The sequence below is a fragment of the Gossypium raimondii genome, chromosome 12, assembly GCF_025698545.1.
Source record: "Gossypium raimondii isolate GPD5lz chromosome 12, ASM2569854v1, whole genome shotgun sequence".
In the NCBI taxonomy this organism is placed as follows: domain Eukaryota; kingdom Viridiplantae; phylum Streptophyta; class Magnoliopsida; order Malvales; family Malvaceae; genus Gossypium; species Gossypium raimondii.
Window position 1 is genome coordinate 50,246,550 of NC_068576.1, and position 26,838 is coordinate 50,273,387.

A 26,838-nucleotide genomic window follows, 5' to 3' on the forward strand; every position below is an offset into this window, starting at 1 on the left:
ATGCAGAAAAGGTCTCTGTTATTACAAATCTCTCAGCTCCCCAAACTCCATCGTCGGTGCAATCAAGCCTACTTCTTCTCATCTGGAAAAACCCAAAATTTCCATTCATTCCCAGACAATAATGGCGATCCTATGTATTCAGACGTGCCCAAGCCACGGACAGACAAGTCCCAAAGGAAACCGTACCCGACACCCATGAAAGAACTGATTAAAAGGGCTAAACAAGAAAAAGAATTAAGAAAATCCCAACCTTGTAGATTGCTTGAACATCCTCCCGCCAATGGGTTGTTGGTCCCTGAACTCGTCGACGTCGCTCACCGAGTCTACCGAGCTCGTGAACTCATCCTCTCCGGTTTGTCCAAACTCCTCCAGTTCATCCCAGTTCAACGATGCAGGTAACTTCAAAAACCGCCTCATCTTTTTCGATTACTTCTGAAAATATGTGAATTTTAGAACAGATGAGTTAGATAAGACATTGATGTTTTTTTGTTCTTTTGGGGGTTAGATTTTGTTATGAGGTTCATATTGGAAATGTGGGTCATGAAATCCGTACTTGTACTGGTCCAAAAAGCGGTTCTAGGAGTGCCACTCATGTATGGAGGAAAGGAGGGGTGGGTGATGTGATATTTTTCCCCAAATGTTTCCATCTCTATGATCGTGTTGGGAAATCTAGGGTTGTTCATGATGAAAGACTCAGTGCCCCTCGAATCCCTGCAATTTTAGAGCTCTGTATACAAGCTGGTGTAGATGTTGAAAACTACCCTTCAAAGAGAAGAACCAAACCTGTATACTCTATTGAAGGTAGAATAGTGGATTTCGAGTCAGTGGCCGGGATGGATGAAATGGAAACCAACTTGTTTTTTGAGAACGTTGATGACACTGAAGTTGATGTATTGAGAAGGGATCCAAATTTGGAGTTAAATGCTGAAGATACCAACTTGATAGAGTTGAGTACAAGGACATTGGATTCATGGTTTGAAATGATAGGAGGTGTGAGAAAGATCATGGAGAAGTACAATGTCTGGACGTGCGGCTACTGTCCAGAGGTTCAGGTTGGTCCTAAGGGACATAAAGTCAGGATGTGTAGAGCATCGAAGCACCAGTCCCGAAATGGTTTGCACGCATGGCAAGAAGCAACCATCAATGATCTCGTTGGTCCTAATTATGTCTGGCATGTTCACGATTTGAACGGTCCTCCTCTGCGTAACGATTTGAAGAGATATTATGGTAAAGCCCCTGCTGTGGTGGAGCTGTGTGTACAAGCTGGTGCACCTGTTCCAGATCAATATAGAAGTATGATGAGATTAGATGTGGTTCCCCCTGAACGTGATGAAGTTGATCTTGTGGCTTGAATTGCTCTGTTTTGCGCAGAGGTATTCGATGTATTAACAAAGAACCCCCTGACAAAACCCTTCGGTCCTCGGTTTTTACAGCTAAATTATTACAACTAACCAAGCCTCAACAACTTAGTCTTAAAGTATTTAGATGTGAGGTGTCATTTTCGTTTCGCATGCTGAAGTTTCAATTCCTGATGTCCTTATGACAGCTCCTTCCATTAGCTGCCCATTTGAAATAAGAATTTCATGAAAGTGGTGAAGTTGGTTGAGTCTCTGGAACGGTAGGAGCTAAATGTAGAGGATAATATGGAAACATCAGGTTAAACGAGGGAAGATGAGCATAAGGTAGCTTCTCTATTCAAGTATAATAATTTTTGTACTCTTCTGCTGTATTTCTTTGGTTTATTTTTCATAAGATATAATTCCTATTATTTGAGGTCTAAGATCTAAGTCCTATTACTCTCTACTAATCTCCATTATATTCAGTTCATTTATTTCTGCAGAAATGTTTTCTTCATTTTGCTAGATATGAAGTTCCTCTTCCTTATGGCAAAGGCTTAAATCTGTATGGCCAATGGATATGGCTATGTGTCTAACACGAATAGAGTTAATTTTTTAAAAGGTTTTCATGTATTTAGGTCTTTGGAGAGTCACACCAATGTTCAAATATGTTTCAGACACAAATATTTTAAGAAAAATGAAGAGTGGGAACAATATAAGATTATTATTATCACAAACCAAAATCCAATAGTCATCCGAGTTTGGATAACATAGGACATCAGTACCCTGGATGATCAGCAGAGCTATACTTGTAATTCACATTGGTTTTTCAGGTGAGGTTCAAGATCTAAAGCCATTGTTTTTGCCTTTTTCTTTGCATGAGATTGAGATTGAATATAAGTAGCTGAATGTCTTCAAATTCATTTAAGAAAGCAACCTTTTGGCTGACCTGCAATTCTTTTATTTATACACCTGTGCAGGTGGGTAGTCTATTGTCATTGTTTCACCCTGTGACATTGTCATGCAGCCACTGCTACTTCAATTTCTAGCTGTTGAAAACCAAAGGGTTCATTCATGTTCTTAGAGATTTAACAGGCTTAGCAGACGGAGCCATTTCCACCCAAATGCAGGTCTCAACTCTGTTATGTCTAGGGTTGAGCAAAAGTGACTTAACCAAGCTATCGGAGTTAAATGGTTGGATCATGTGGGTTCACTTATGAATTTTTGTTGGAATTAGTTGGTTTAGTCGGTTACCAGTTTAGAAAGTGACTTATCAAACATGAAAACTGAAAGGGTAGGTTTGTTTTCTGAAAAGCATTGTAGATTTGATGTGAAATAGTGAATTTAGAAGTTTGGTTTATAGTTTTTCTTTAAATTCCCACACAAACAAGTGTTGAAATTTGGTGCATTTGACTGCTACCTACATGTATTGAATTTCCATACACATCTGTTTCTAATTTTGACGAAACTAATTTAATTTTTCTGTGAAATTATCACGTGTGTAATGAATTATTGCTTCACTCGCAAACCTAAACCTTTAGTAACCCTGTCTACCTACTTTCATTAATGTTGCTATATATAGGTTGGGCTGACCCTGCCTTCTATGTACTTCTATTTCAGATGTGTATTTGTTATATTTCCAAGGGAAGTCATGGCTGGTAATTCAATAATTAAGTGGAAAAATAGTATTTAATTTGATTTTAGTTATTGATATGGTGGGTTAAATATCTTGATCAAAAAATGCTTCGATGAATCTTAAAATACCCTCACTCAAATAAAACCATACTTCACCTGCATGACTTATGATACAGTTCCCTTATTTACATTACACGTTGGCGTTGCCAAGTCTCATTAGGATCTATTTAAGTCGACCTACAGAGATGAGACTTCCACTCGTGACTCATCTATCTTACTACCAAGAACAACAAGAAGGAACTTGAGAAACACTTGTACAAATATGATTCCAACATCTTTAGGGGAAAAAAGGAAATTCACTTCAAATCATTTTCTCTCCTTTTATTACTCATGATTTTTTGCGGTGGCGGAGTCAAGATAAAATTGAACATGTTACATAACAATCGATTTAAATATATAAACAATTGGTTCAAAAGAAGCAATATTTTAACATGACAATCGATTTAAACATAAAAACAATCAATCCAAAAGAAGCAATGCTTTTGAAAAATTGCAAAAATCTTAAACCTTGGGGGGCCTACCTATATTTTAGGGAGGGCCATAATATATCTAAATTGTAAAAATTTTTAACCTTGGGAGGGCCATGGCCCCCTAGGCCTCTACTAGGCTCCGCATTAGGGAATCATCACTAATCATTATATTGTACATCTTGATAACAAAATTAGAATTATATTTATGCATCATTTGATTACTAGTGTAATAATATAAAAAAATACTTTATTTATTACATGTATATTATAATAGTTAGACATAAAATAAAGAATAGCTAGTATAAATTTAAACTTAAAATTAGAATGATGAGTAATAAGTCTTGTAAAAATAAGACCTCTTTAAAATAAGTGAAAATTTACCCTTCTCTTTGTTAAAAATAAGTTATGAGAATGACCAAACATTACTAATTGAATTAATTTATTGGTAATCAATATACTAAAACATATATAAAAATAATACTCCTGATAAGCAAACATCTATTCCTATAAAAAAAAAACAAATTTGGACTCCGCTAAGTTATAAATATACATATACATACACTTCCATTTTGAATATGTTATGCATAAACTTCATAAATTGAGATTTTCGGTAAATACCAAAAAGTCCTATTTTTTAAAATTTACGAAATGGGCCGGTATTTTATTATTTACGAATGGGTCATTTTCCGAAATCGCATCCACGTCGGTAGCGATGTCGGGGGCGTGTCGACAAATCGCGTCCACATCGGTAGCGATTTGCTTGCGTGACACAAATCACGCCTACGAGGACGCGATTTGCTGACACGTCCCCTGACATCGCGCTGACGTGGACGCAATTTCGGGGAAAATGGCACATTCCGGTAAATAATAAAATATCGGGCCTATTTCGGTAAATTTTAAAAAAATAGGGCTTTTATGTGTAATTTGCCCCTTTTTTTATATTTTGCCCCTAATAATACATATTAATGTATTACTGTAATATGTAGCTCAAATTATGTATTGTAGTTAATATTTATAATATTGTAGCTCAAATTGTCAATCCGTCTATACTATTGTATTAATAATATATATTAATGTAATATTAATGAGTTAATTGATTAAAAAATAAATGCAACAAGTACAAAAAGATTCAAAATTATTACCAATAAGATTTGAACCAATGTACTAAGGGAAAAAAGCAAGCATCTTAACCAACTAAGCTAAACTAATTAATTGACATATTATAAAAATGTTGTTATTATCTTAATTATATTACTTACGTTCTAACGATTTATCGGACCTATTCCATACACGTGTCAAATCAAAAAAAATAATACAACAATTCTGTAAAAAAAATCCGGTGTTTACTTCAAATAAATAAGGAAAATAATGATTTGAATGTTTCAAAATTCAATTTTAAACTGAAAAAATCAAAATTTAGAGGCAAAAAATGATCTTTTTGGACAAAAACTGCGGCAAACCTCCTTCAAGAATTATTCGAAATAAAAAAAAATCGTCTCAATCGGACAACCGAGCCAAAAGTTATGGCCTTTCAAAGTTTTCCAAGCTAAAAAACATAAACTGTTCATGAATTATTGCTTCCACGTTAGCAAATCGCGCTTACGTGGACGCAATTTGTTGCCATATAAGTAATCGGGCTGACGTGGACGCGATTTGCTGACACATCCCCTGACATCGCGCTGACGTGGACGCGATTTCGGGGAAAATGGCCTATTCCGGTAAAAAATAAAATATCGGGCCCATTTCGGTAAATTTTAAAAAAATAGGGATTTTATGTGTAATTTACCCGAGATTTTCGTACAAAGTGATTTATTGAATATTACAATAATTCCAACATAAAAAAAAAAAGTAATGATTTATTTCTTGTCTCTATGTGAGCAAAAAGAAAATTTACCCTCGTATATTTAAAGTTGAAGTAAGATTCATGCACTCTTTATTTATCTTTGGGGAAAAAAGCATGGTACATGCTAGCTAAAATGTATAAAAGATAGCAAATTAATTTGTTAAATAATATATATTTGGCACGTGGAAAATTAGTTTAGTTGATTCATAAGTTTAAGAGTTTTAGTAAGAATTTTGTAATTGATTTCTTAATTTCATTTGAAACACATTCAAATATTTATCTTTAAGTACTATTAGCTATTGGTACTTTTAAATTATATATTTTAATAAATAAATAAAAAGTCTACAAATTGAACTCCATAGATGGCTTTCAGCATTGTCAGCTATCTTCAACCCTTGTTCACACTTAAAAAGAATCTTATAATTAACACATATAAAAATCCATAGTTACACCATCAAATTCCTTTTCGCCGCTCTCTTTTCCCTTCGTTTTCTCATTGATTTTAGTTCCAATATTAATTGTATTTTTTTTTAAAATTTCCATGTTTATTGCTTTGGTTAATCCGAGAAAACTATAAATATCTTCTTTGGGTTTGCTGGTTTTGCATGATACAGAGTGAAAGACTATCATTAGAAATTAGTAAAAGGGGAAGGTTTATCAAACCTCAAAGTGGATCGACGACAGGGGAAGCGGCCATTTCAATATTCCGGTCATGAATCGGAAGCGAAAGAAGAAACGGCCGGCGCTGAGGAGGTGGATATTGATCCTATATTTCCGGTCTATTCTGCTAGGTCTCAACAAGACATGAACGCTATGGTTCATGCCCTAGCTCAAGTTATTGGAAACAATAACAGTAACCCTCTTCTTCAACTTCATGATGATCAACATCCAAACCCCACTGCTCAACAAAACCAATCTCATCAACAGCCTCAACCTCAAGATCAGGGTATGCATAATCATATATATATATGTGTGTGTATAATTTTTTTGGATTTTTTTTTACTATTTTTGGATCTCTGTCAAATAGTTATTAAAGTTTTTATTTGGCGATATTCATAAGCCCTACTTAATCATATTTTATTCTTCCTAAAAAGGACCAAAAATCCCAATTCCAAACCAAGATGCTGAAAATATGAAGGTTAATTCATGGGTGGGCACACAGGAAAATAAATATAAAGTCTGAACAGTACATGGATTCACTTTTTTTTTCTACCAGTATTTGCAGGATTTTTTATGTTGTGAGTAAAGCTTACATTATGAGTGCATAAATGCTCTCCCCCTTGCAATAATTTCTAGCCAACTTCCTAACTTTGAATGACATATATCATTGGTCTTTTGAGTTCTTCCTTTTCTTCCTTTGCGGCCTGGTTCAGATTACGGCCGTTATTCATGTTCTTACTTAGCACGCATCTTTGGTTTTTTCCCACTAAAACCTTCAATATCAAGTTATTCTTTGATCCTTTTTGTGTTTTTATTTTTTCATTACAAAACACAAAAGAAAAAGAAAAGAAAAAAAAACACATGTACAATACAACCCATAGTTTTCGTCTGAATACGATGTTTGTTCTTTTTAACCCCCTTTTATTTAATTGAAGGGAACGCCAGGAGAAGACACTATAGAGGAGTAAGGCAAAGACCATGGGGGAAATGGGCGGCCGAAATTCGTGACCCGAAAAAGGCAGCTCGGGTTTGGCTTGGAACGTTTGAAACAGCTGAAGCAGCGGCCTTAGCTTATGATGATGCAGCACTTAGGTTTAAAGGAAGCAAAGCAAAGCTTAACTTCCCTGAAAGAGTTCAAGGAAGATTAGAATCCAGTTATCTCACAACAACTCGTCAAGAACTGGAACGGACGGAGGCGCCACCTCATCCGCCACCAACCTATCCTAATATTTCTCAGTACGCGCAGCTCCTCAGCGGTGGCTTACCCAATACTGCTTTCAACTACGCCATGCCAAGTGGTGCTGCCTATGGATCCTGGCCAGCTTTTACTACTAGTTCTCACTCTTCATCTTCATCTTCATCTTCCACAACGTTAACTTCTCAACAACAAGGGTATATGGGTGGATTTTCATTGCACTTTGGTGGTTCATCTCCAACCTCAGATCATACCAACAACATGGGAGATTATGATTATTACTATTCAAGAGATCAATAGAGTACTGTTTTAATCATCGTTTGGGTTTTGCTTCTGCATGCATTTCATTCCCTTATAAACTTGTTTAAAACTCTTGTGGCAACTTTTTTTTTTTTCCTTCAAGTTTTTTGACAATTCCAGAATCGTTGGTTTGATCATGATATTTTATGGGCTTCTTTAATATATTCTAAGCTCTCTTTATGAAGACAAAACACAGTAGGTTAACTTGGAAAAAAATGCAAGAAAATGAGGGAGAGAATTGCATTAACTGCAGGAAATATGAAGGGAATAATTTGTGGCCAAACTTGGCTTTAATTAGCTTAAATAATACTCCTACAATTGAAGTAGTAGAAGCTACAATGGGTTTCAATTTTAATTTCGTGCTAATGAAATTTTGACATTTCATTTAATTTTTAATGGTTATATATATTGAAGGTATATGATTCTATATTTGTCACTAAATTTTAATTATTTGGATTTATTTTTAAAGAGATTGAATGAGGTAATAAGGTGTAGTTGCATTGTTAAAATGATAAGATTTTTACCTATTAAATATAAGCTGGTTGTGTATATGTATATATATGGATGGTTAACCTTTCTAAACTCATTACTTGAGTTACATGTGTCTGTATATATGTGAATACTTTGATAGGCAACTATAATTATTATAACAATAAAGTAGGCAAAATGAAAATAAAAATCAGTAGAATAGCATAGTTACGTCCGTAATTATAATACGGTCATTTGCGATAGCAATTTAAGTCTACCCTAAATGGAGTAATTCTACCTTCAAAATGAGTTGAATTTTGGCATTGCTTTTCTGTTTCCGTATCTGAAGCAGGGTTTATGTGGAGATTAAAAATAGGGTAACCACATACCAACTCCTAGGTATATTGCTAACTCAAATTAAATATAGCCAGATCAGATATGAAAGACTTTGGAGGTATATAAAGAATTTTATGAGAAGGATAAATAATAGTATATAGCAAAAGTAGGATGATGAAGAGATAGTAGAAGTGTGTAACTTGCCGAAGAAAGTTGACCTCCACAGATATTGGTGATTGAGTCAATGAAAATTCTATTATTAAATACAATACTCAAATTTGGAAAAGAACTTGTCTAAACCCCCATTCATACGAACCCAACCTTTTTCCAATTTTCTCAGTTACGTTGCTTATTATCCATTACAGAATGATATTACCGGATGTCCATAAACCACACCAACTTCGTTACAACTACATTTTGCCACCCTCAGCTGCTCCATTTTTTTTAGAAAACAAATAGCTGATACTCTAAGCTTCAAAATTAGACCATAGATCAACAAATTAGTTACATTTGGTAAGAATATTATTTATTTATCATGTTTTACTATATTATTTTCAATCACATAACTTGTTTTAGAAAAAGAGAAGCTTATTTTCAAGAAACATGAATTTTTACGTATCTTTCTAGTTTTAATTTTCAATTTGTATCGGTTATTCTTTACTTTAAGTCTTACTATTGTAATATATATGTAATAAATTAGTTTTTTACTCACGTTATCACACTAGCAATCTTTCTACACATTGGTTAATGAACTTGCCAACTGCAAAAATAATCATATTTCGAGATATTTGTGCCTCAAGTAGAATTATCTATGTTGGCCATTGATGTTGATGGATGTCTAGGCCGACCTCTCTTTGATCAAAAATATTGGGGGGTTGATCTCCATGATTCTCAAAAATCTCTAGCTTGTTTCGAAAAAGGTTGCGAACTAGCTCCTCCTACCCTTTTACTTTGAACTCGGGCTTCGTCAGGTTTCCTATCCAAACTCATAGCTTGCTCTGCTATTTTTGCCATTCGCCCAAATCCAAAAATTCTTGAATTCGATGTGCAACCAACCGTGCCCTGATTTCATCTCTCAACCCGTGGAAGAATTGTTTACAACTTTCCTCCTTAGTCAGGACCATCTCCAGAGCATATCTACTGAGTTGTAATAATTTCCATTCCTAATCTACCACCGAAAAAATTTCACTGTGTCAACATTATAAATTCCTGCATCCTATCTTCCAAATACAATTTCTCGGACATATTTCTTTTTGAGCTCAGCTCAAAATAAGGTTCAAGTGACCTGTTCAACCAGAATATGATGAGTCATTCTTAGCCATCATTGGTACCTCTCCTCTTTTAACAACAAAACTGCACATATAACACACTCAAAAGGGTGTGGATTTAGGTGTAATTGCTTGTATTTGGGTGTAATTGTTTGTAATTACACAAGAGTGGCTTGTTTGTGTAACCATTGTAATTGGTGGGTTCCGCCGAATTAGTGTAATTGGAGCACCAAATTACACTTTTCAATTCTTAGGAAGAGGGTGAGAATTAGAGTAATTATGTGGGTAATTACATCCAAATCCAATACAAGTTATATTATAAGCATGAACACGTATAAGTGTTTGGGATGATTATAGTCAAGATTTTATTATATTATAAATTCTAAAATATTATATTATAAAAATAATTTATGTATTTTATAAAGTTATAAAAAATTATATTATTTAAATCTTAAAAAACACTACAATTATGGTAAAAAGTTTATTATAAAATAATTTGCATGTTATAAAAGTGTTATAATATATTTATTTATAAAAGTTATGGCTAAGGACATAACTTATTTCATTTCCATGCTATATCTTATAAAAGTAATATATTTACTTATAAAAATATTATTGTTTTTTTATCATAACTTATTTATGAAAAACAACTTTCTAAAGTTATGACAAAATTTTATATTATTCATAAGAAGTGTTATGAAAATTTTGAACAATTTATAAAGGTTATATATATTATAAATTTTATATTATTTTTACTTAATTTATGTATTATGAAAAAGGAATATAACCCATCATAAGCCTTTTTCCTAATTAAATTTATGTAACATTTTATAATTAAAGCTATAGACTTTTGAACCGTGAACCTAAATATTAGAATGTTGATCCTAATTAAAGATGTCCATGGTTCGGGTCAGATCGAAGCCCGATTCCAGAAAAATTCATGCCTAGGCCTATTTTTGGGCCAGCCTAGCTTGCCCAAAAAGCCCATTTCACTATTAAAAAACTATATTTGTAATTGATATTTTATATACTTTTATAATTAAATTTAAAAATAATTTTATTATTTAAATTGAGTTTGGGCTAGGCTAGCCCGAGGTACAAAAATCATTGTCCAAGCCCGACCCTTGGACAGGTCTAATGCTAATTATGTAAATAGAAAATGTTTTTTGTACTATATCATGGGGTACGATACCATTTAGGAGAATGATGCCAAACACAAGCACCATTGACTATAAAACTTTTGAGTTCAATAAAAATAGTTCGACAACAGAAGTCTTAGTAATTCTTAAAAGAAATCATAACATAAGTTTTTGATATATATATCCATTTATTTTTATTCATAATAGCATTAATATATAAGTTTCACTTTTAAAAAAAATAAGTTTGATCCAATTTTGAAAATCACATTTAAAATCTAATCCGTTTTAAGAAAACATTAGTTTATTTTAAATATCTCATTTACTTAATTTTAATTACAAGGTTAGTTGGAAAATCCATATCTAGGCTACTTAAAATAATTTAAAAATAAAAACTTTAAAAAATATTAATTGTATTAAAATAAATAATAAAAAACAAATAAAATAACACCCCAAATTACATCAGCCCAATACCCAATCTTACCCAAACCTAGAGCGGCCTAATAACACCAAAATCAGCCAACCCTAGCCCAAGTTGGCCTAACCCGAATGGCCCACATACCTAGCCCTAAAACATTCTCAAAAAAAACCCTAAAGCAACTATTTGCCTCAGCCACCGCAACAGTAGTCTCCCACACGTGCGCCTCCACGCCACGCTCCTCCGTACGGCCATACCTGCAACAGACACACAAACAAACAACAAGAGAAAAGCAGAGAAAAAGAAAAGAAAAAAGGAGTTTGTATTTTTTTCATTTTTGTTTCGGGGTTATAAAAAAGCCTTTCAAAAACCTGTAACGGGGGAAGGGGGGAGAACCCACAGGGAGATTGTATCAAAAAATTCTAAAAAGCAATAGAAAAGCAGTTTCTAGAGGTGATTTCGAGTTTTATTCTCTTGCAATTTTTTTTCTTCGATTCTTTGATTTTGTTTCTTTTATTCACTGTTTGAGAAAAGGAAACGGAGGGAGAGTTAAGGGTTTTACCTTTGTGGCGAATCCGAATCATCGTCCTCTTCGTCTTAATCGGAGTTGGGGCGATGGATCGGAGAACTTCCGAATGGCCGGGGCATGAAGCGGTGCAGGGAGCCCTTTTTTTATATATTGGTTTTAGGTATTCTTTAAAATAAGAATAGGTTGCTAATTTTAGGGTTTAGTTTTGTTTTTATATAACGAAAGAAACGACGCCGTTTAAAGGCCTGTTGACCCGTTCGGTGACCCGACCTGAGGGAAGGATCCGCGCGTTTTGGGTCTGATGGGATTATTCCGCAGCAAGCCCCTCCATATTTGTTTTCATTTCAACTCAATTTTTATTGTTTTTTTAAATCGCTACCTCATATTTCGTTCCAATTTCAATTAGATCCATGACTAAATGGCACCGTTTCGATGATTAGGTTTGAGTGCCTGGATTTATGCGCTTAATTGTTATTTTAGTCCCTCAATGTTGAATCAATTATCAATTTGGCTCGAATTTGTTTCTCTTTTTAAATTTTGGTTGCAATTTTGGTTTAGTTCCTTTTAGTACTTATTAGTTCTTATTTTATTATATTTATTTAAAAAAGATCTAACATTACAATGATATTTGAATTGGATATTGTTTTAAAACTTGTTATTAGTGTAATTTTACTATTATTTCAAACTAATATTATCTAAATTTATCATACATCGTTATTTTAATTTATTAAATATTATAATTTTGAATATATTTTGAATCACTACTTAGGTTTTATAATCAATATTTCTTTTTACGTTTATTTAACATAATTGGTACATTTTCTATAACTTTATAATATTTTTAAAACTTTCTTTTCTAAAAGTTATGTGTTGATACTTTCATGTATGTAATTTTAGTAACTTATTTTGAAATATATATTTGTATATATGTCTTAAATCTTATATATAATTTATTTCTTTTAAAATACTCCCTTATATACTTTACTTACTTCAATTTTTGTACATATATTACCACACATATACTATTATAAAATTTTATTTTGTATGTATCGTTTATTTAAATTAGCATATATATTATTTTGAGTTTATTTTAAAATTCATTTTTATATTATTATTTCATATAGTATTCCTTTTAACCTTTTGATATATTTCAATATTCATTTTTCTTTAGTTGAAAACTTATTATATTTTATTTATGTTATTTCACTTGGCATTTCTTTTAAAATTGACTATTAATTCATTTAGTTGTTGAATGTTGATATTTGTGTTTGCATGATGTGTGTTTGATATTATTACCGCATATGTATTATATTATTTATTCGTATTTATTGGTTATCAATGATTATTAGTATACTTTAGCCTATTATTTTGTGTTGTATATTAACATCCCATTGCATTTTTTTAATATTCGGTTTCACTAAAACCCCAAAATCATTTTTATTTCATAATTTTTAAAAAAAAAAGGCCTAGCGTTTATAATTCTCGAGAGAATTGTGCCCTAACTTACTGGGTTCCAATTTTTCTCGATGAATTAGATAGCCATGTGCTTCTTTTATTAAAACCATAGCATTTTAAAACTAAGCATTTAAGATTTCAAAATGTTGGATCCTAACTTACTGGATGTGACATTCCGTTATCCCGATTTTAAAATAAAGGCAATGTTGGATATTTAAGAACTTCAAGAAATCGAAACCTAACTTATTGGATCCCGATTTCTTGCTTGACTTGAATGACCGAACAACCTTTCCAAAATTCATGAATTTCAAAAATTTGAAAATACTTAACTTTGACGATTAAATTGCCGCACTCTAACTCACTGAGTGTGATAATTTATTTCTTCAAAATGAGTATATCTTTTATTCAAAGCTGAACTTTAAAAGAATCGTATTTTTTTTAATCTTTTCAAAATTTCAACACTAAGACATTAAACAATCAATTCGGTACCAATTTTAGGCGTCACGGGGGTGCTAACCCTTCCTCGTGCGAAACTGTCTCCCGAACCTATTTTCTCAAATCTCGTAGACCAAAATCGTTTTAAGGTGAGCCGATCACATCCCAATAAAAGATTGGTGGCGACTCTCATTCCATTTTCAAAATCGATTCTCGTTTTTTTCAATAAAAAATGGTTTCGACAGTATTCTTGTTTAATGTCAAAAGCAAGTAATGTCAAATCCCAAAATTTAACACCCATATGGAATAGTAAAGTCCATGCCATAGTCCGTTTGTAAGCAATGAAAAAATCAACAAACTTTATAAAATAGGGTTTAAAATACTTTGTATAAAAATTCGATGACGATGCTCCGAATGTCGAGTTCGAGCACTAACCTCAAGAATTATTTGAAAAGGATGGGAAACTAATGAGTGAGTTATAAAACTGCGATGTTCGAGCATCAAAGTTAGGGGGTGTAAGGGAGGTAATGGAAGGAGGATTCGGGAAATGAAAATTATGAAAAGGTATTTACCGCGACAGCAGTATTGACTGGTCCTTCGGAGCGATACCGTGGCGACGATATATGGCGTAAAACCATAGATGAAAGAGACTATGGCAATCTAGTATAAGGTATATGGTGTAAGGTCATATATGAAAGAGGCTATGGCAATCTGGTATGAGGTACGTAACATAAGACCGTGGATGAAAGATGTCATGGCAGTATGGTACAAGGTATAAGGTATACAGTGTAAGACTATAGATGAAAGAGGCTATAACAGCTAGGTATAATGAGTAAGACCATGGATGAAAGACTCCAGAACATCATATGATATTACGGCAAGATGGTGAATCGGTGTGAAACCACAGCTAAAAGACTCCATGGCATCCACAGAACAAATAGTTTGCTGGGACAGTAAACATAGAACAGATAGTCTATCGGGGCAGTAAACACGGGTGGTCCGCCAAGACCAAGGGAATATATGGCAAGAAGGGTGTAAGACCTTAGCTCAGATAAGGCAACCAATAGAGCCCACTAGTATATGAGTGCAGGTAGTTCGCCAGGACGTTAAACATGGGGATTATGTTGAGTTAGACCATGGTGATATGTCGTTATGACATTACGGAAAGTCTGTTGTGACGAAAAATGTGGAAAGAACCGTTAAAATGAAAGACATGGGACCCCTACAAGGGAGTTCACCATACAGATGGTACTCTATGGGCTAAGATAGAAAGGGCGACATGAATGACATGATAAATTTGTAGGTACGCATAAGCGAGATGTGCCCGAAATGCATAGACCACAATGATAATAAGGGAACTCGCCGAAGGTGGCATGGAATGGGATCTTAGGCATGTCAAATGAGTTCGCCAAGGGAAATCCTAAGGAAAAGTTAGTTGTTGGGTATTATCTAACACCTCGGAGACATCATGGAAAGATAACCAGAAGTGGAAAAGATCTTATAGGATCATTATGCAAGTACGAAATCGCAAGGAATAGGGAGTTTCATAATCGCTAAATCCTCCAAGTAAAATGATCGAAGAGAATGATTAAAATGGGGTCTTTACCCTAAAGAAGATCCAAGCAGTCAAACCTTGAGTTGAACATAGTAATGGTAACGCGGTAAGAATCCACTGAATTGATATGTATCATCCAATAGACCGCCACCATAGTACGCAGACTGCTAGACGCTGCTACACCAGGAAATCTGTGGTGCTCCCAATGATGCATGGGGGGTTTTAAAAATTGCATTTCGTTTCTTGTCTCCTGAACTAAAGAATCAATATGACATTACTGAATGGAATCTCACTAAGTTCGTCTGAACTTACATTTGAAGTGGATGATTGCAAGGTTAAGAGTTGACTCGAGGATCGTGATGAGGGACCAAACCAGATATAACCAAGCCCATATGAAGGGTTGTAATTGTTTCATGCATGTAGAGGGCCACCCCTTGGATACTACGCCTCAGGGAATAATCGAATATAACCGAAGCAAAATCACAAGTCCTATTAAGTTGTAGTAACTGTTCAAGTCTCTTACGTTGAAATGTCGACACCAACCTAGTACATGTATGGAATAGAAATTATTTCATTGTTTAAAGAGAAGCTATTATTATTTATGAAATTAAGTACCGGATAAGGGTATTTAATTTGTTATTGTTGCAAATAATCGGCTAGGAACTTATTAAGAAATAATGGGTAATTGTGGCATCCAATACCCGGACCCAGTGAATGGGTCAAGTATGAGGTGTTAAAATTTGTATGGCACAAGGGTTTAGAGTTTAGGTTTTAGGGCTTTTTTGGCATTCTAATAGTTCAGGCCCAAACAGAAGCCCATTAAAAAATTTAACAGTAACAAAATATAGCCCAAAAATTTTAATCTAGAAATCGGGCATGACATTGACAGCTCATGAGCTCTTTAATTTGAGACATTTAAGACTTCAAAATGTGGTTGATAAGACATTTGTAGTTCTAAAAAACATTTCTCATATTAATAACATCACCTTAGTATAGATAAAAAAACAAAGTTGGATCGTACTAGTAGATTGCATATTTCATAACTTCAGTCATAGGTGAAATTGAGATGATTTATACTTTGTAGAGTACATGGAAGGAGATGTTAATCTAAATGATACAGAATCAAATTTAGATGACGATGAACTCGGTCAAAGACCAACAGATGATGATAAATAGTAAAGAGGGAATAACCCAACAAATATGTATTAGAATAATTAGATAAAATTACATATGATGTTTATTTTTATTAGTAATCATGTTAGCAACTATATTTTGAGACTAAGATAATACATATGATGATTTAATTTTAAATTTTGTTACTTAGAAATTATTTTTATCATACTAATTTTTATAGTATTTAATAGTTTTTAAAATATAAATTATATAACGTGTAATTATAATTTGTACTACCAAACATGACACAGAGAAGTACGATATAATTACAATAAATCTAAAAATTACAATTATTTATAATTATAAAAAATATAATTCCACATATAAACTTATGATGTGAAAAAAGGAAATACCGTGCGTGTTCAATTATAACATATTTAAATAATAACATATAGTATGTAGTCAAAGTAAAGCTAGAGTTTGGACAATCACGTTTTGTCGGTTCGTATAGCAACCAATTAAATCTACCTCAATTACAAGATAATAAATAAGAAGAATAAAGATTATTGACATCTAAATTTTCAACATTTCGATCCGAATATCCAATTTATGGGCCAAATATCCAATTTAATAAATAATCAACCACCACATGGAGAGTGGAGACCTCAAATGCATCTTATTGATTGTAATATATTCTTCATCTTAATTATTACGGTTTTCTTTTTGTTCTTTTTCGCTCTTCGGCACCGTCCTTTTGAAAGCGTGAGCCGAAACAAAGAAAACACAAAAGCAAAACTCAGTAAATATTCTACAATAAAATCAATAAATAAACACTTGGCAACCTTTTTGGCCTTCAAAAATGGAGGGAAACCTAACAATATTCTTCCTTTTTGTGATTTCGACAATGATGGTTTGTTTTTCTATTTCTTCATACCATATTTAAAGGCTATACTTGTATTTATCACTCTAGTAATTTTATTTCTGTGTGAAAAATAGATGTACACAATTTTATTTCACAAATATATTAATATCTTTTCTTTTCTTTTCCAAATATATATATATATATATATTTTTTTTTAACATAAAAGCTTTTGTAAAATATATTTTCAGCATTTTCCAATACTTGTTTCATATAAAATAATTACTAATTTTTCCGTAAAATATTTTCTAAATTGATAAGACTTTGTTCACTATAACACCCTCATACTCGACCGAATATCGGGTCAAAAATCGGAATGTTACATTTTCTACTACGTTCTTCACTTATCAAATATTTTCTTATAAACTTTCATAACTTTTCAATTTAGGTTTTTTTGTCATAAAAGTTCAATATTCACTAATTAATCATATTAAATCAATATCCTTTCTTGTTAATTTATCTCAACATCTTGTTTCACATATCAAATTTCTATGTATTTCACTTCTATTATTTCATCCACATATTTTCTCAAGTTTAACAAGTTAGTCCTTGCCATCATAAAATTTCATATTTTTCCAAAATTTCACTTTTACAATACTCCATACATATTTTATTATCTTATAACACATTCATTAAACTTTTATCATAATTTTCTTATTCACATATTAAATTGGTTCACACGTAAACTTTTGTACATTTTTCAATTTAGTCTTTATTGCCACGTAATTTATTTTTCACCATATAAGCACTTTAATCAAATAATTCATTATAATATCTTATTTCACATAACAAATTTTCATAAATACCACTTCTCTTGCTTCAATTATAAATTTCACAAAATTTACAATTTACTCTTTAACATCATGAACATTCTTTATTTACTATAATTTCATATCAATTCATTACTTATAGTAAATCTCAAATTTAAGTTTATTTCACTAAAACAACATTTATAAAATATTTTTAAGAAAGCGCCAAACAATAAAAAGTTATTTTCATGATTCATCCAAACACAAAAAATATTAATTTTTTAGAAAAATAAATTATTTTCAAAAATCGTATTGTAGTGACATCCAAAAAGAGAAAAATGAGTGAGCATGCATAATTAATTATTAGAAATGGTTTAAATGGTATGAAATACTGAAAAGGTGTCATTTCTAGAATTGATTTAATTGGATGGCATGATGATTTATAAGGAGGGTCACTTATCGTAATTTGTTAAAATTATGTCCATTTGATGTGAGCCCAATCGCCACGGCGCAATTGGGAGACATGAAAACTGAAAAGCAAAGCAAAAGAAGGGATGGGCAGCGGCGGAAAACCAAATGTTGGGGCGGCCGAAATCTCGAGTATTGGCGGTGGAGTGAGTGAGGGTCAAACTTTGCTGCAATTGCTTCATTTTCCTCTTTTTATTTCACATCAGAAGTAGGTTTGGGAATTGACTCCAGAAGGATTGAAGTACAGATCACTGAGGTCTACCATTGGAAACATGTTGTGCAGCTAATACTGAAAAAGCAGATGAGTGTCAACACACCAATTATTACAGTCCATGTTCCAAACACAGCAACCATCATAGCTTTTTTGTTGTCCTTGTCACCTGACGCGTTTCTCTAATCTTCTTGTGCTTCTAATCAAGTTCCAATGTTTAGTGTGGACGTTGACGATTTTGTAAATCAATTGGCACCACCTGAATATAATTATGTATATTCTAGAAGACATTGTTCACTTCCTATTTAAACTTAAATATTTATTTTGTAATGAATTTAAAATTTTAAATACATTTATATTACTTTGGATTTTAATTAATTTGTCCCTTATTCATTTAAACAATGATGATGAAATTTAACAAAAGGTTTTAAATTTTAAAAGTATTTGATAATTATTATTACAGATTTTAAAATCATAATCTTTTGATGAGATTCTTTAAAAAAAAAACAAGGAAATTAAAACTAAGAAAATACATATATTTTGAAGTTGTGTAAGAGGAAGAAAATGTTTAGGGATTTTGAAAAACTATCCCCAATTTCAGTGGTTTAAATCTTATAAAATTCCGTTTAAGAAAAGTGACAACAGATAGGGTCCCCGCACTCTTCACCTTATTATTCTTTTTCTCTTTCGGATCCTTAACGTATTTTTGACGCCTCCAATTTCTGCTGCTAAGTGCTAATTCTTATACTTCATCACTTTTTTTGTTTTTCGTCCTTCTGATTTCACACCTCAATCCCTAATTAACAACAATTATTTCCTCACTTGAAGACATTAATAGAGTATTTGTCACTAGGAATTTTTAAAAAAAAATCAGAACTAAATTTTATATTCTAACAAGAGTTAAATCATAATTTCACAATTTCAATAACTCATATCTTTATAAGTTTTAAAAGATTAAATACAATTTTTGTCATTTTGAAGGAGAAGCCAAAGTCTAATTCTACTTTTTTACTAAATTAAAATCTTGTAAAAGTTGAAAGTCGAAAGTAAAATTTTTCAGTTTTAGGAGGGCCAGCCTCCCTGACTTCATCATATGTATTCGTTGAGATCTCTACCTTTTAGGAAAACCATCACAAACCACCACAGCATCCTTCTTCCTAAAATTATCATTATAAAAATTAAGACGAGTTTGGATTCCATCGTCACATATTACTGAACTTTTGCTGTGATATTAATATTTGAGTAATTTTACTATATTTTTTAATGACCATTTCAATTATATTTATTTATATAAGTGAACTTGGTATTTTATTTTATTGGAAGTGGAAGAAACGTAATATTTGCCTATTAATTTATATTACATTAATCAACTATTATAAATGACATTTTAATCATTTAATTATTTATCAATTGCAAACTTTTTAAATTAGGTTGTTTCTCTGCATAAGTTAATAGCTTCCTTTCATCGTTATTTCTGATTAAAAATACTTTAATAAAAAATTGCTATTAAATCACTTTATATTATCTAACTGATATCAAAATAAAATAATTATTATTTTCCCAAAATAATTCTTCTCCGATCACCCATCCAAAAAGTACCAACAGGTAGGAATAAAGGTGTCATGACTTCCGGGTACATACCTTTCTTTCTTGTTCACTTTTATACATGACGATGAAAATTAGTTTAACTTCAATCAGTGCGGATTTGCCGACAGGCAACCACAACTAGGTGTTTTCCAAAAGCCTTCCTGCCTACCAAACAAGGGCCATCCCCTACACCTACATATAAAAGTAAATGTAATGTAGGGAATAATGTAGCACGTTCATCATATCCCATCACCATATTTGGCTTCACATACTGCTGTCACTCAATAAACTCACACTGCCAAGTATCATTAATTGGATTACAGTAAATGGTTGCAATAAATAGTGTTATCACAAGTGGATTTTCTGTGAGCTCATGGATATTCAGAAGGATTTTTTTTCCCCGATTAGGGGAATGGAGTTATCGTTGCAGGTGTATTGTGTTCAACTGATTATATATCTGGGGTTCCCTGAGCGTTCTCTTGGTAAACTGCTTCTAAACATTCTTTAGCCCGATGAACCTTTGACTGAAGGTAAAAGCTCCCGTTCTTAGCATTTTGCTCGAACAAGTTGTCGTATTTCTGCAAGTAGCTCATTGAAAAATTTTCAATAAAACTTCATAAAAAAGAAGGCATAATATCAGAGGATAATAAGTAAAATTATCTAGCAAACCTTCAAGACTTCCTCCCAGGATGAATGCTCTGTCACACCTAATATCTGCCTTGCCTCTGGTTCGGCCATAATTTTGCTTCCTCTCCTGATATTCTGCATTGTTTCTTGAGCGACACCAGATTTTGAGGCATCTGCAATCCAAGCATATATTAGTGGTTGTCACTTCAAGGACTTCAAACATAGTATACAAACTGCGTAAATGCAAGATTATAATGATCATTTTTTTTATTTTAAAGAAAATGCAAGCCATGACACAGTGGAGAGACATACTTGCAAGAGCCTGACGGTATGCCTGGAAAACAGCCCTTCCCAATATTCCAGATCCCATAACAATCAAGTTTGCAAGAATTCTAGCAGCCTGTACAAACACATGGGGGAAAAAAAAGTTGACTTTCTAATAGCCTTTTTCTGTTACCTTACTAAGATTTCCCCTTTTTTTTTTTTTTAAAGTGTGTATGAACAAGCAAAGCACATACTGTAGTACATACTAGAGCCATTGAAGATAACCAAATTTAGGGCCAATAAAACTGCTATATACCATCATAAGGTTTCTCAGAATGCTATTTCATTATCTTGAACAATGTGATAAAGTGCCCCAAATTATCAAAATGGAAAGTCCATCCTAATGGAAACATGACAAGCAATTATCCTATCCAAACCATGTCCCTAAATCACAACTCATAGCTCAATGCTCAGATTGCACTAGCTAGAAAAATGTTCCAGCTGCGAGATTGCCAAGAAAACTAATATCATTTCCCCCAGAAAATTGCAAGCATGATAGCAATACATGCACATATAAGATTATAAGATGAGTACTTCCGAAGATATTTGATGTGTCATGTTGAAGGAGACCGCCAAATTCCCGAAATCTAACAACATTCCATTGATGACTTTGAAAACACTTCCAAGTTCCAAGAACATGAACAAGTGCTTCCCAACACGACACATAACTTTTTGACTAGCATATTATACAAGGTTTTTCAAACAACATGGCATCAAAAGGAAAACCCTTAATTGTTTAAAATTAATAGACCACATTATTACCTTTAACAGTGCTTCTGAAAATGACATATTCCAGTGGAATTTTTAATACAAAAATCAATAAAGCAAAACAACTTCAAAGAACGGAAAAGAAATATAAAAAACAGGGTTCAGATTTATTTACCATAGCTGAAGATTTAAGGTTACTGTCGAAGATAATTCGGAATCCCCAAAGCCTAAACCTGCAAAAATATCAAATATATTAAAGGCACTAAAATGTTAATAAAATAAAAAGAAAATAATCAATAATAAGTAGATAAAGAAGAGGAATATACTGTCACTTACAGAAGGAGATGTGGAATTAAAGAGTGAGGGTTTTTGGATGATTATTAGGGTTTTTGAACGAAAGGGATGAGAATTAGAAGCTTGTTGACAGGTATATAATAAGTTGGGCTTTGTTTCGTTAAACTGACAAATCGAATTAAACACTCCATATTGGGCCATTTTGGAAACCAAAATGCGTTTCGACAAGTCGGTTATTAAAACACAAAGAGATTTTGGGCTTCTAAATTATATTTTAACTACTTCCCGTATATCTTTGTAGTGCGATAAAGATTATATTTTAATCTTTTTATTAAGAAACTTGAATGAATAAAACAGTTTTTTTTTAATTTAAAATATCAAACATAATAATAAATTTAACCTTCTTTGATAAATAATTTAAAATTTTTTATTATTTGTTTTACGGTTCGATTTAGGGTTGCCTTATTCTAAAATTCAAACCAATATTTCTTTTTAAAATACAATATACATCATCGTTGCACCTAACTTATTGTTGTTTCTAACATAAATATTTTATTGTTTTAAAAATAAAAAAAAATGTTTGATAACTGTTTTCCAAAAATTATATTTAAACTATGAGCTACCACGTATTTCAATCTCCATGGTTTCACCAATAAATTTTGGCTGGAGTGGAGCTTAAAGCTCCAGTGGATGGACTGGAACCCCAGTAAAGGGACAGATTACTCCTTTAGCTCCTCTCTAATTATTATTTTATTTTTAATATAAATTATATTCTTAAAAATATTTAATTATGCTTTAACATAAATATAAATTATAAAAAAAATCACTTGCAAAGAGACTTGTAAATTTCAAAAAGCATCTCTGCCATTAAAGAAACGTACAAACTAATTAACCAATATATAGATAAAATGTTATTTTTGGTTAACAAAATCCAAAATTAACATTTAATTTTTGCAAAATGTTTTAATTATTTAATTTTATAAATTATTTTATTTAAGTGTATTTTCCTCTAATTATTAAGAGTTAAAAAGGAGTTATAGGTAAAAATAAAAGGTTTCATTAAAAATTAAAATATTTTTTCAATTTTATAAAAAATCTAAAATAATAAAAGACAAAACTAGGATAAATAGTAACTATTCATCATATATGTTTTTTATTACAATATAGAGAATATTAACGGATAAAATTTGTTAATTTCGTTAGTGACGTGAGCGATCATCAAATAAATTTTTTATTACAATAAAGAGAGTATTAACTAATAAAATTCGTTAATTTCGTTAGTGGCATGTGAGCGATCATCAAAGAATTTTTATTACAATAAAGAGAATATTAACTAATAAAACTCGCTATGTGAGCGATCATTAAAGATATCATTTATTATAATAAAAATATTAACCGATAAAATTCGCTAATTTCATTAATGACATTGAGAGATCATCAAAGAAATTTTTTATTATGACAAAAAAGAAATACTAACTAATAAAATTCGTTAATTGATTGGTGATGGTCACAAATTGTTGCTAACAAAATGAAATGTTGCCGTTAACTTTAAAGTAACGTACGGGAGAGAAAAGTGAACAGAAAGTTTTTTTTAAGAAATCATTTATGTCACGTGACTGAGAATAACTCGAACTATAGCCTCTCCAACATATTACCTCGACCTTTCGGCCCATGATCAAACACAAATTAATATTTCAAATCCAAGAAGCATAATCTTTAATATTTCCCAAGCTTCAAGGTAGAATAAAATTTGAATATAACAAGTACGACATAAATGTTCTTCAAACTGGGAAATTAGCTGATAAAATTGAATGGCGGTAACCATTCAATTGGTTTTCCTTTGCTTTGAAGGCTTTTCTGGTTTGAGCTCCACTTCATCATCCTCTGAACCTTCCTCATTATCGCTGTTGCCAGACAAATCTTCAGACGAATCTTCGTCCATGGTTCTTTTCTCAAAGGCACTGCTAAAATTCTCACACTCTCTCATCTGCTTCGCAATCAGGTTCTTCAGCTCTATGTTCACCTTCATCATGTTTCATAAGTTTGATTATCCATCAGAGAATATAACTGACGAAGTATACATATTCAGACTGCATTTGGAAACCATACCTCTAAGTCGTACCAATCATCAGCTAAATCATTAGGGCAAGCTGGGCATTTCATGACATTTTTTTTAAAGCGGAGGTTCCGACCACCTGCATTTCTCTCCCTTAGAGTTGACCTCCCAGCAAATACACCTACTAAGCAAAGCTTGCAAAAATTATGACCACAAGCTGTCGTCACTGGCTCATACAGCACGTCCGAACAGATTTTGCAACCAAATTCTGCAATACAAAAGCAACTTATTTGCCTTCAATTTTTTAGATAATTGGTGAAGGCAGTAAAAAGGAAGGCAGTAAGGTAACCTTTTTGAATCCTCTTTCTAGCCGCTTCACTCAGTGGTTTTTTATTTACTGTTCTCCTCACAATCTTCCTGGAAGCAGCATAAGGTTCGCCATTTTTTTTTTCTTTTTTCCTGCTCATTGGTGGTGGTTTCATCCACTTCCAGCACCCATCAGCTTCCTGAAGACAAAAATCATAACCCAAGGTGACAAACAAGACCACGCATGCAACTGAAATATAAACAGCAGTATTTGTATTTCAAGATTAGGCTGTATTTGTATGTATATACTGACATCAAAGTCCCACGACGGGCTTTCTTTTCTCTCCGTTATATCGGAAGCCCTTTCAAGCTCTTTAATTGCTGGCAAAGGTCTGGGGCAGTCGCCGTGCACGTCACTACAGTGAAGATAAAGGAAAACCAAGTGATATGTACAAGATCAAACAGTTCATCGGCAAATATTGTAGAAACTAAGCACGAACCTGGTCCATGGGGCTGGAGCATTGTCGCACCTAAGCATTAAATATCTGCAGACCTTGAAGCCCTGCACAGGAAAGCATTCATCAGTATATTACAATTGCAAAAGAAGAACCAAATTGTAAATATAATGGTGTTGGATATATAGAAAATACTTGAACTCCAACATTTCGCCAGCATTTTTCAACCCTGTAAATCCCATCATAACGTAACCCTTTTACTGGAGCATATGAAGAATGTTTGTCCTTGGCACACCTGCCCATCACCACAAGATAATATAAACTCATTCAAACTGTCAGAATTTCAGATAGTTGAGCATTGATTGTTTAAACAATGACATTTAAATTTGGATTCGTGAACAAATATGTAATGGAAAAAAAAAAAAACTTTAGATATTGGAAGTTGGAACAACTTACCTGATAACCCGAAGAGGGTAACCTTTTCTGCAACTGAGACGAAGCGCCTCATTCGCACTCTTAAACTCTTGATCAAAAGACTGGATCTTATTGGTCCTTTTGTTCCCACTCAGATCTCTCCCTCCACTGCAATTTTTTCCTCATGAACCACAGAGTTAAATTCAATGTTACGACGTTATCCAAACTCTTTGATGAACAAAACAGGAGGGTGAAAACAAAATTACCTTCCAGTGTAAAGGAACCATTCTCCATGATCCTCATCATCTTTGTAACCCCCAGAGAGTATGACTGACTGTGCACCATGATTTTGCTGGCCTGCAATACCTGTAATAGGAGGAAAGTGACCACCCCATTGCCTGCATTCCAACCTACCCCCCCAAGTGTCTCCGACAAGCACTCCTCGGTTCCTCACCGGTTCATTTTCGGCCAGTATCGGACCAAAATGATCTGTTGGAATCGTGACAAAGATCCGACCGCTTGCAGCATTGGCCATCCCTTTCCTTTTTGCCCTCTCCGTAGTATAAGCCTTGTCTGGTCTATCTTGATTGTGAACATATTCATAAACCTGTGAAGACCCTTCACCAGCACCACTCGATTTCAACATCTTTGCCATTCGGATGGCAGACACAAGCGTAAGGTTGATACGAGGTTGATTTGCCATCGCCGCAGGTATCGGTTTACGACACAAGGCACAATTTCGCTTCCCTTGTCGAACCGATTGGTTGAAACACTTCAAACAGAAATTGTGCCCGCACGGCGTCTGAAAAAAAAAAAACAAACCACCACTTCGTTTGATTACTTCTGAAACAACAAGAAACATGAAATATGATAAAACTTCGTATAGTCCGAAACATCGTTCACTGCAAAAAAGTGAAAGATCTAAGCAAAAAGCTCACCGTAACAGGTCTTTCGGGCATGTTTAAACAAATGGTGCAGTTAAAGCTCTCATCAGAAACCTTGGACGCTTTCACAGTAGTCTTTGCTTTCCCTTTGAACTTCTCAACCTTACCCTTGTTTTTTTCACCGTCGTCCTTGTCTTCCAGTTCCGGTGATTCAACAGCTGGTCTCCCGCTAAGCAACTCCTGCCTCTTCCTGGCCTTCTCCTCCTCCGTCAGTGACTTGTCAGCCTGAATGGCCAGAATCTTAGCGACCATGGAATTGTCAGCGGCGGAAAAGGAAGAAGCAGCAACCGCGTTATTCGTAGGGGTCAAGGTGTCGAGATCATCTCCATTGATGCGATTTTCACACTCGGGGCAACCCAAGTAATCATCGGAGATGAAATGGGATTCACGACTGGAAATGAGGCAAGACTGGTGCCAAGGTGTTTGGCAGACGATGCAAAGGATGATATCCTCCCCGGGATTTGAACTGGCTTTGCACAACATGCAAAGCTCAGCATCACCAGGCTGCTGGTTAACATCATCTGCCGCCATCGGTGTTCACTTTTGAGAACAAAAACGGAACA

The 26,838-nt window shown here is 33.2% G+C and overlaps 4 protein-coding genes across 8 annotated transcripts; 2 read left to right on the top strand and 2 right to left on the bottom strand.

Moving 5' to 3' along the window:
- LOC105764834 (APO protein 3, mitochondrial) lies at nucleotides 1–2,827 on the top strand. 5 transcript variants are annotated; one of them, XM_052625711.1, is made up of 4 exons: nucleotides 1–395; nucleotides 506–1,682; nucleotides 1,864–2,170; nucleotides 2,318–2,827. In XM_052625711.1, exons 1-2 carry the CDS (start codon nucleotides 1–3, stop codon nucleotides 1,350–1,352), a joined length of 1,242 nt encoding a protein of 413 aa, XP_052481671.1. In that variant the 3' UTR covers nucleotides 1,353–1,682; nucleotides 1,864–2,170; nucleotides 2,318–2,827. The 5 variants fall into 5 exon arrangements, with proteins under 5 accessions (XP_052481671.1, XP_052481673.1, XP_052481674.1 ...); XM_052625713.1 differs by having other exon boundaries at nucleotides 1,976–2,170; XM_052625714.1 differs by having other exon boundaries at nucleotides 506–1,373; nucleotides 1,547–2,170.
- Nucleotides 2,828–5,807: 2,980 nt separating this feature from the next.
- LOC105764837 (ethylene-responsive transcription factor ERF115) lies at nucleotides 5,808–7,662 on the top strand. Its single transcript, XM_012583607.2, has 2 exons — nucleotides 5,808–6,291; nucleotides 6,941–7,662. The coding sequence occupies exons 1-2, from the start codon at nucleotides 6,150–6,152 to the stop codon at nucleotides 7,498–7,500; spliced, it is 702 nt and encodes a 233-aa protein (XP_012439061.1). The 5' UTR covers nucleotides 5,808–6,149; the 3' UTR covers nucleotides 7,501–7,662.
- Nucleotides 7,663–20,090: 12,428 nt separating this feature from the next.
- LOC105764839 (mitochondrial import inner membrane translocase subunit PAM16 like 2) lies at nucleotides 20,091–22,252 on the bottom strand. The gene is made up of 5 exons (XM_012583609.2): nucleotides 22,143–22,252; nucleotides 21,982–22,039; nucleotides 21,087–21,174; nucleotides 20,817–20,947; nucleotides 20,091–20,725 (listed from the first exon to the last, which is right to left on the bottom strand). Exons 2-5 carry the CDS (start codon nucleotides 21,982–21,984, stop codon nucleotides 20,597–20,599), a joined length of 351 nt encoding a protein of 116 aa, XP_012439063.1. The 5' UTR covers nucleotides 21,985–22,039; nucleotides 22,143–22,252; the 3' UTR covers nucleotides 20,091–20,596.
- Nucleotides 22,253–23,717: 1,465 nt separating this feature from the next.
- Nucleotides 23,718–26,838, bottom strand: LOC105764838 (E3 ubiquitin-protein ligase ORTHRUS 2). Its single transcript, XM_012583608.2, has 9 exons — nucleotides 26,270–26,838; nucleotides 25,598–26,133; nucleotides 25,374–25,499; nucleotides 25,113–25,212; nucleotides 24,963–25,024; nucleotides 24,776–24,878; nucleotides 24,506–24,662; nucleotides 24,210–24,424; nucleotides 23,718–24,123 (listed from the first exon to the last, which is right to left on the bottom strand). Exons 1-9 carry the CDS (start codon nucleotides 26,804–26,806, stop codon nucleotides 23,926–23,928), a joined length of 2,034 nt encoding a protein of 677 aa, XP_012439062.1. The 5' UTR covers nucleotides 26,807–26,838; the 3' UTR covers nucleotides 23,718–23,925.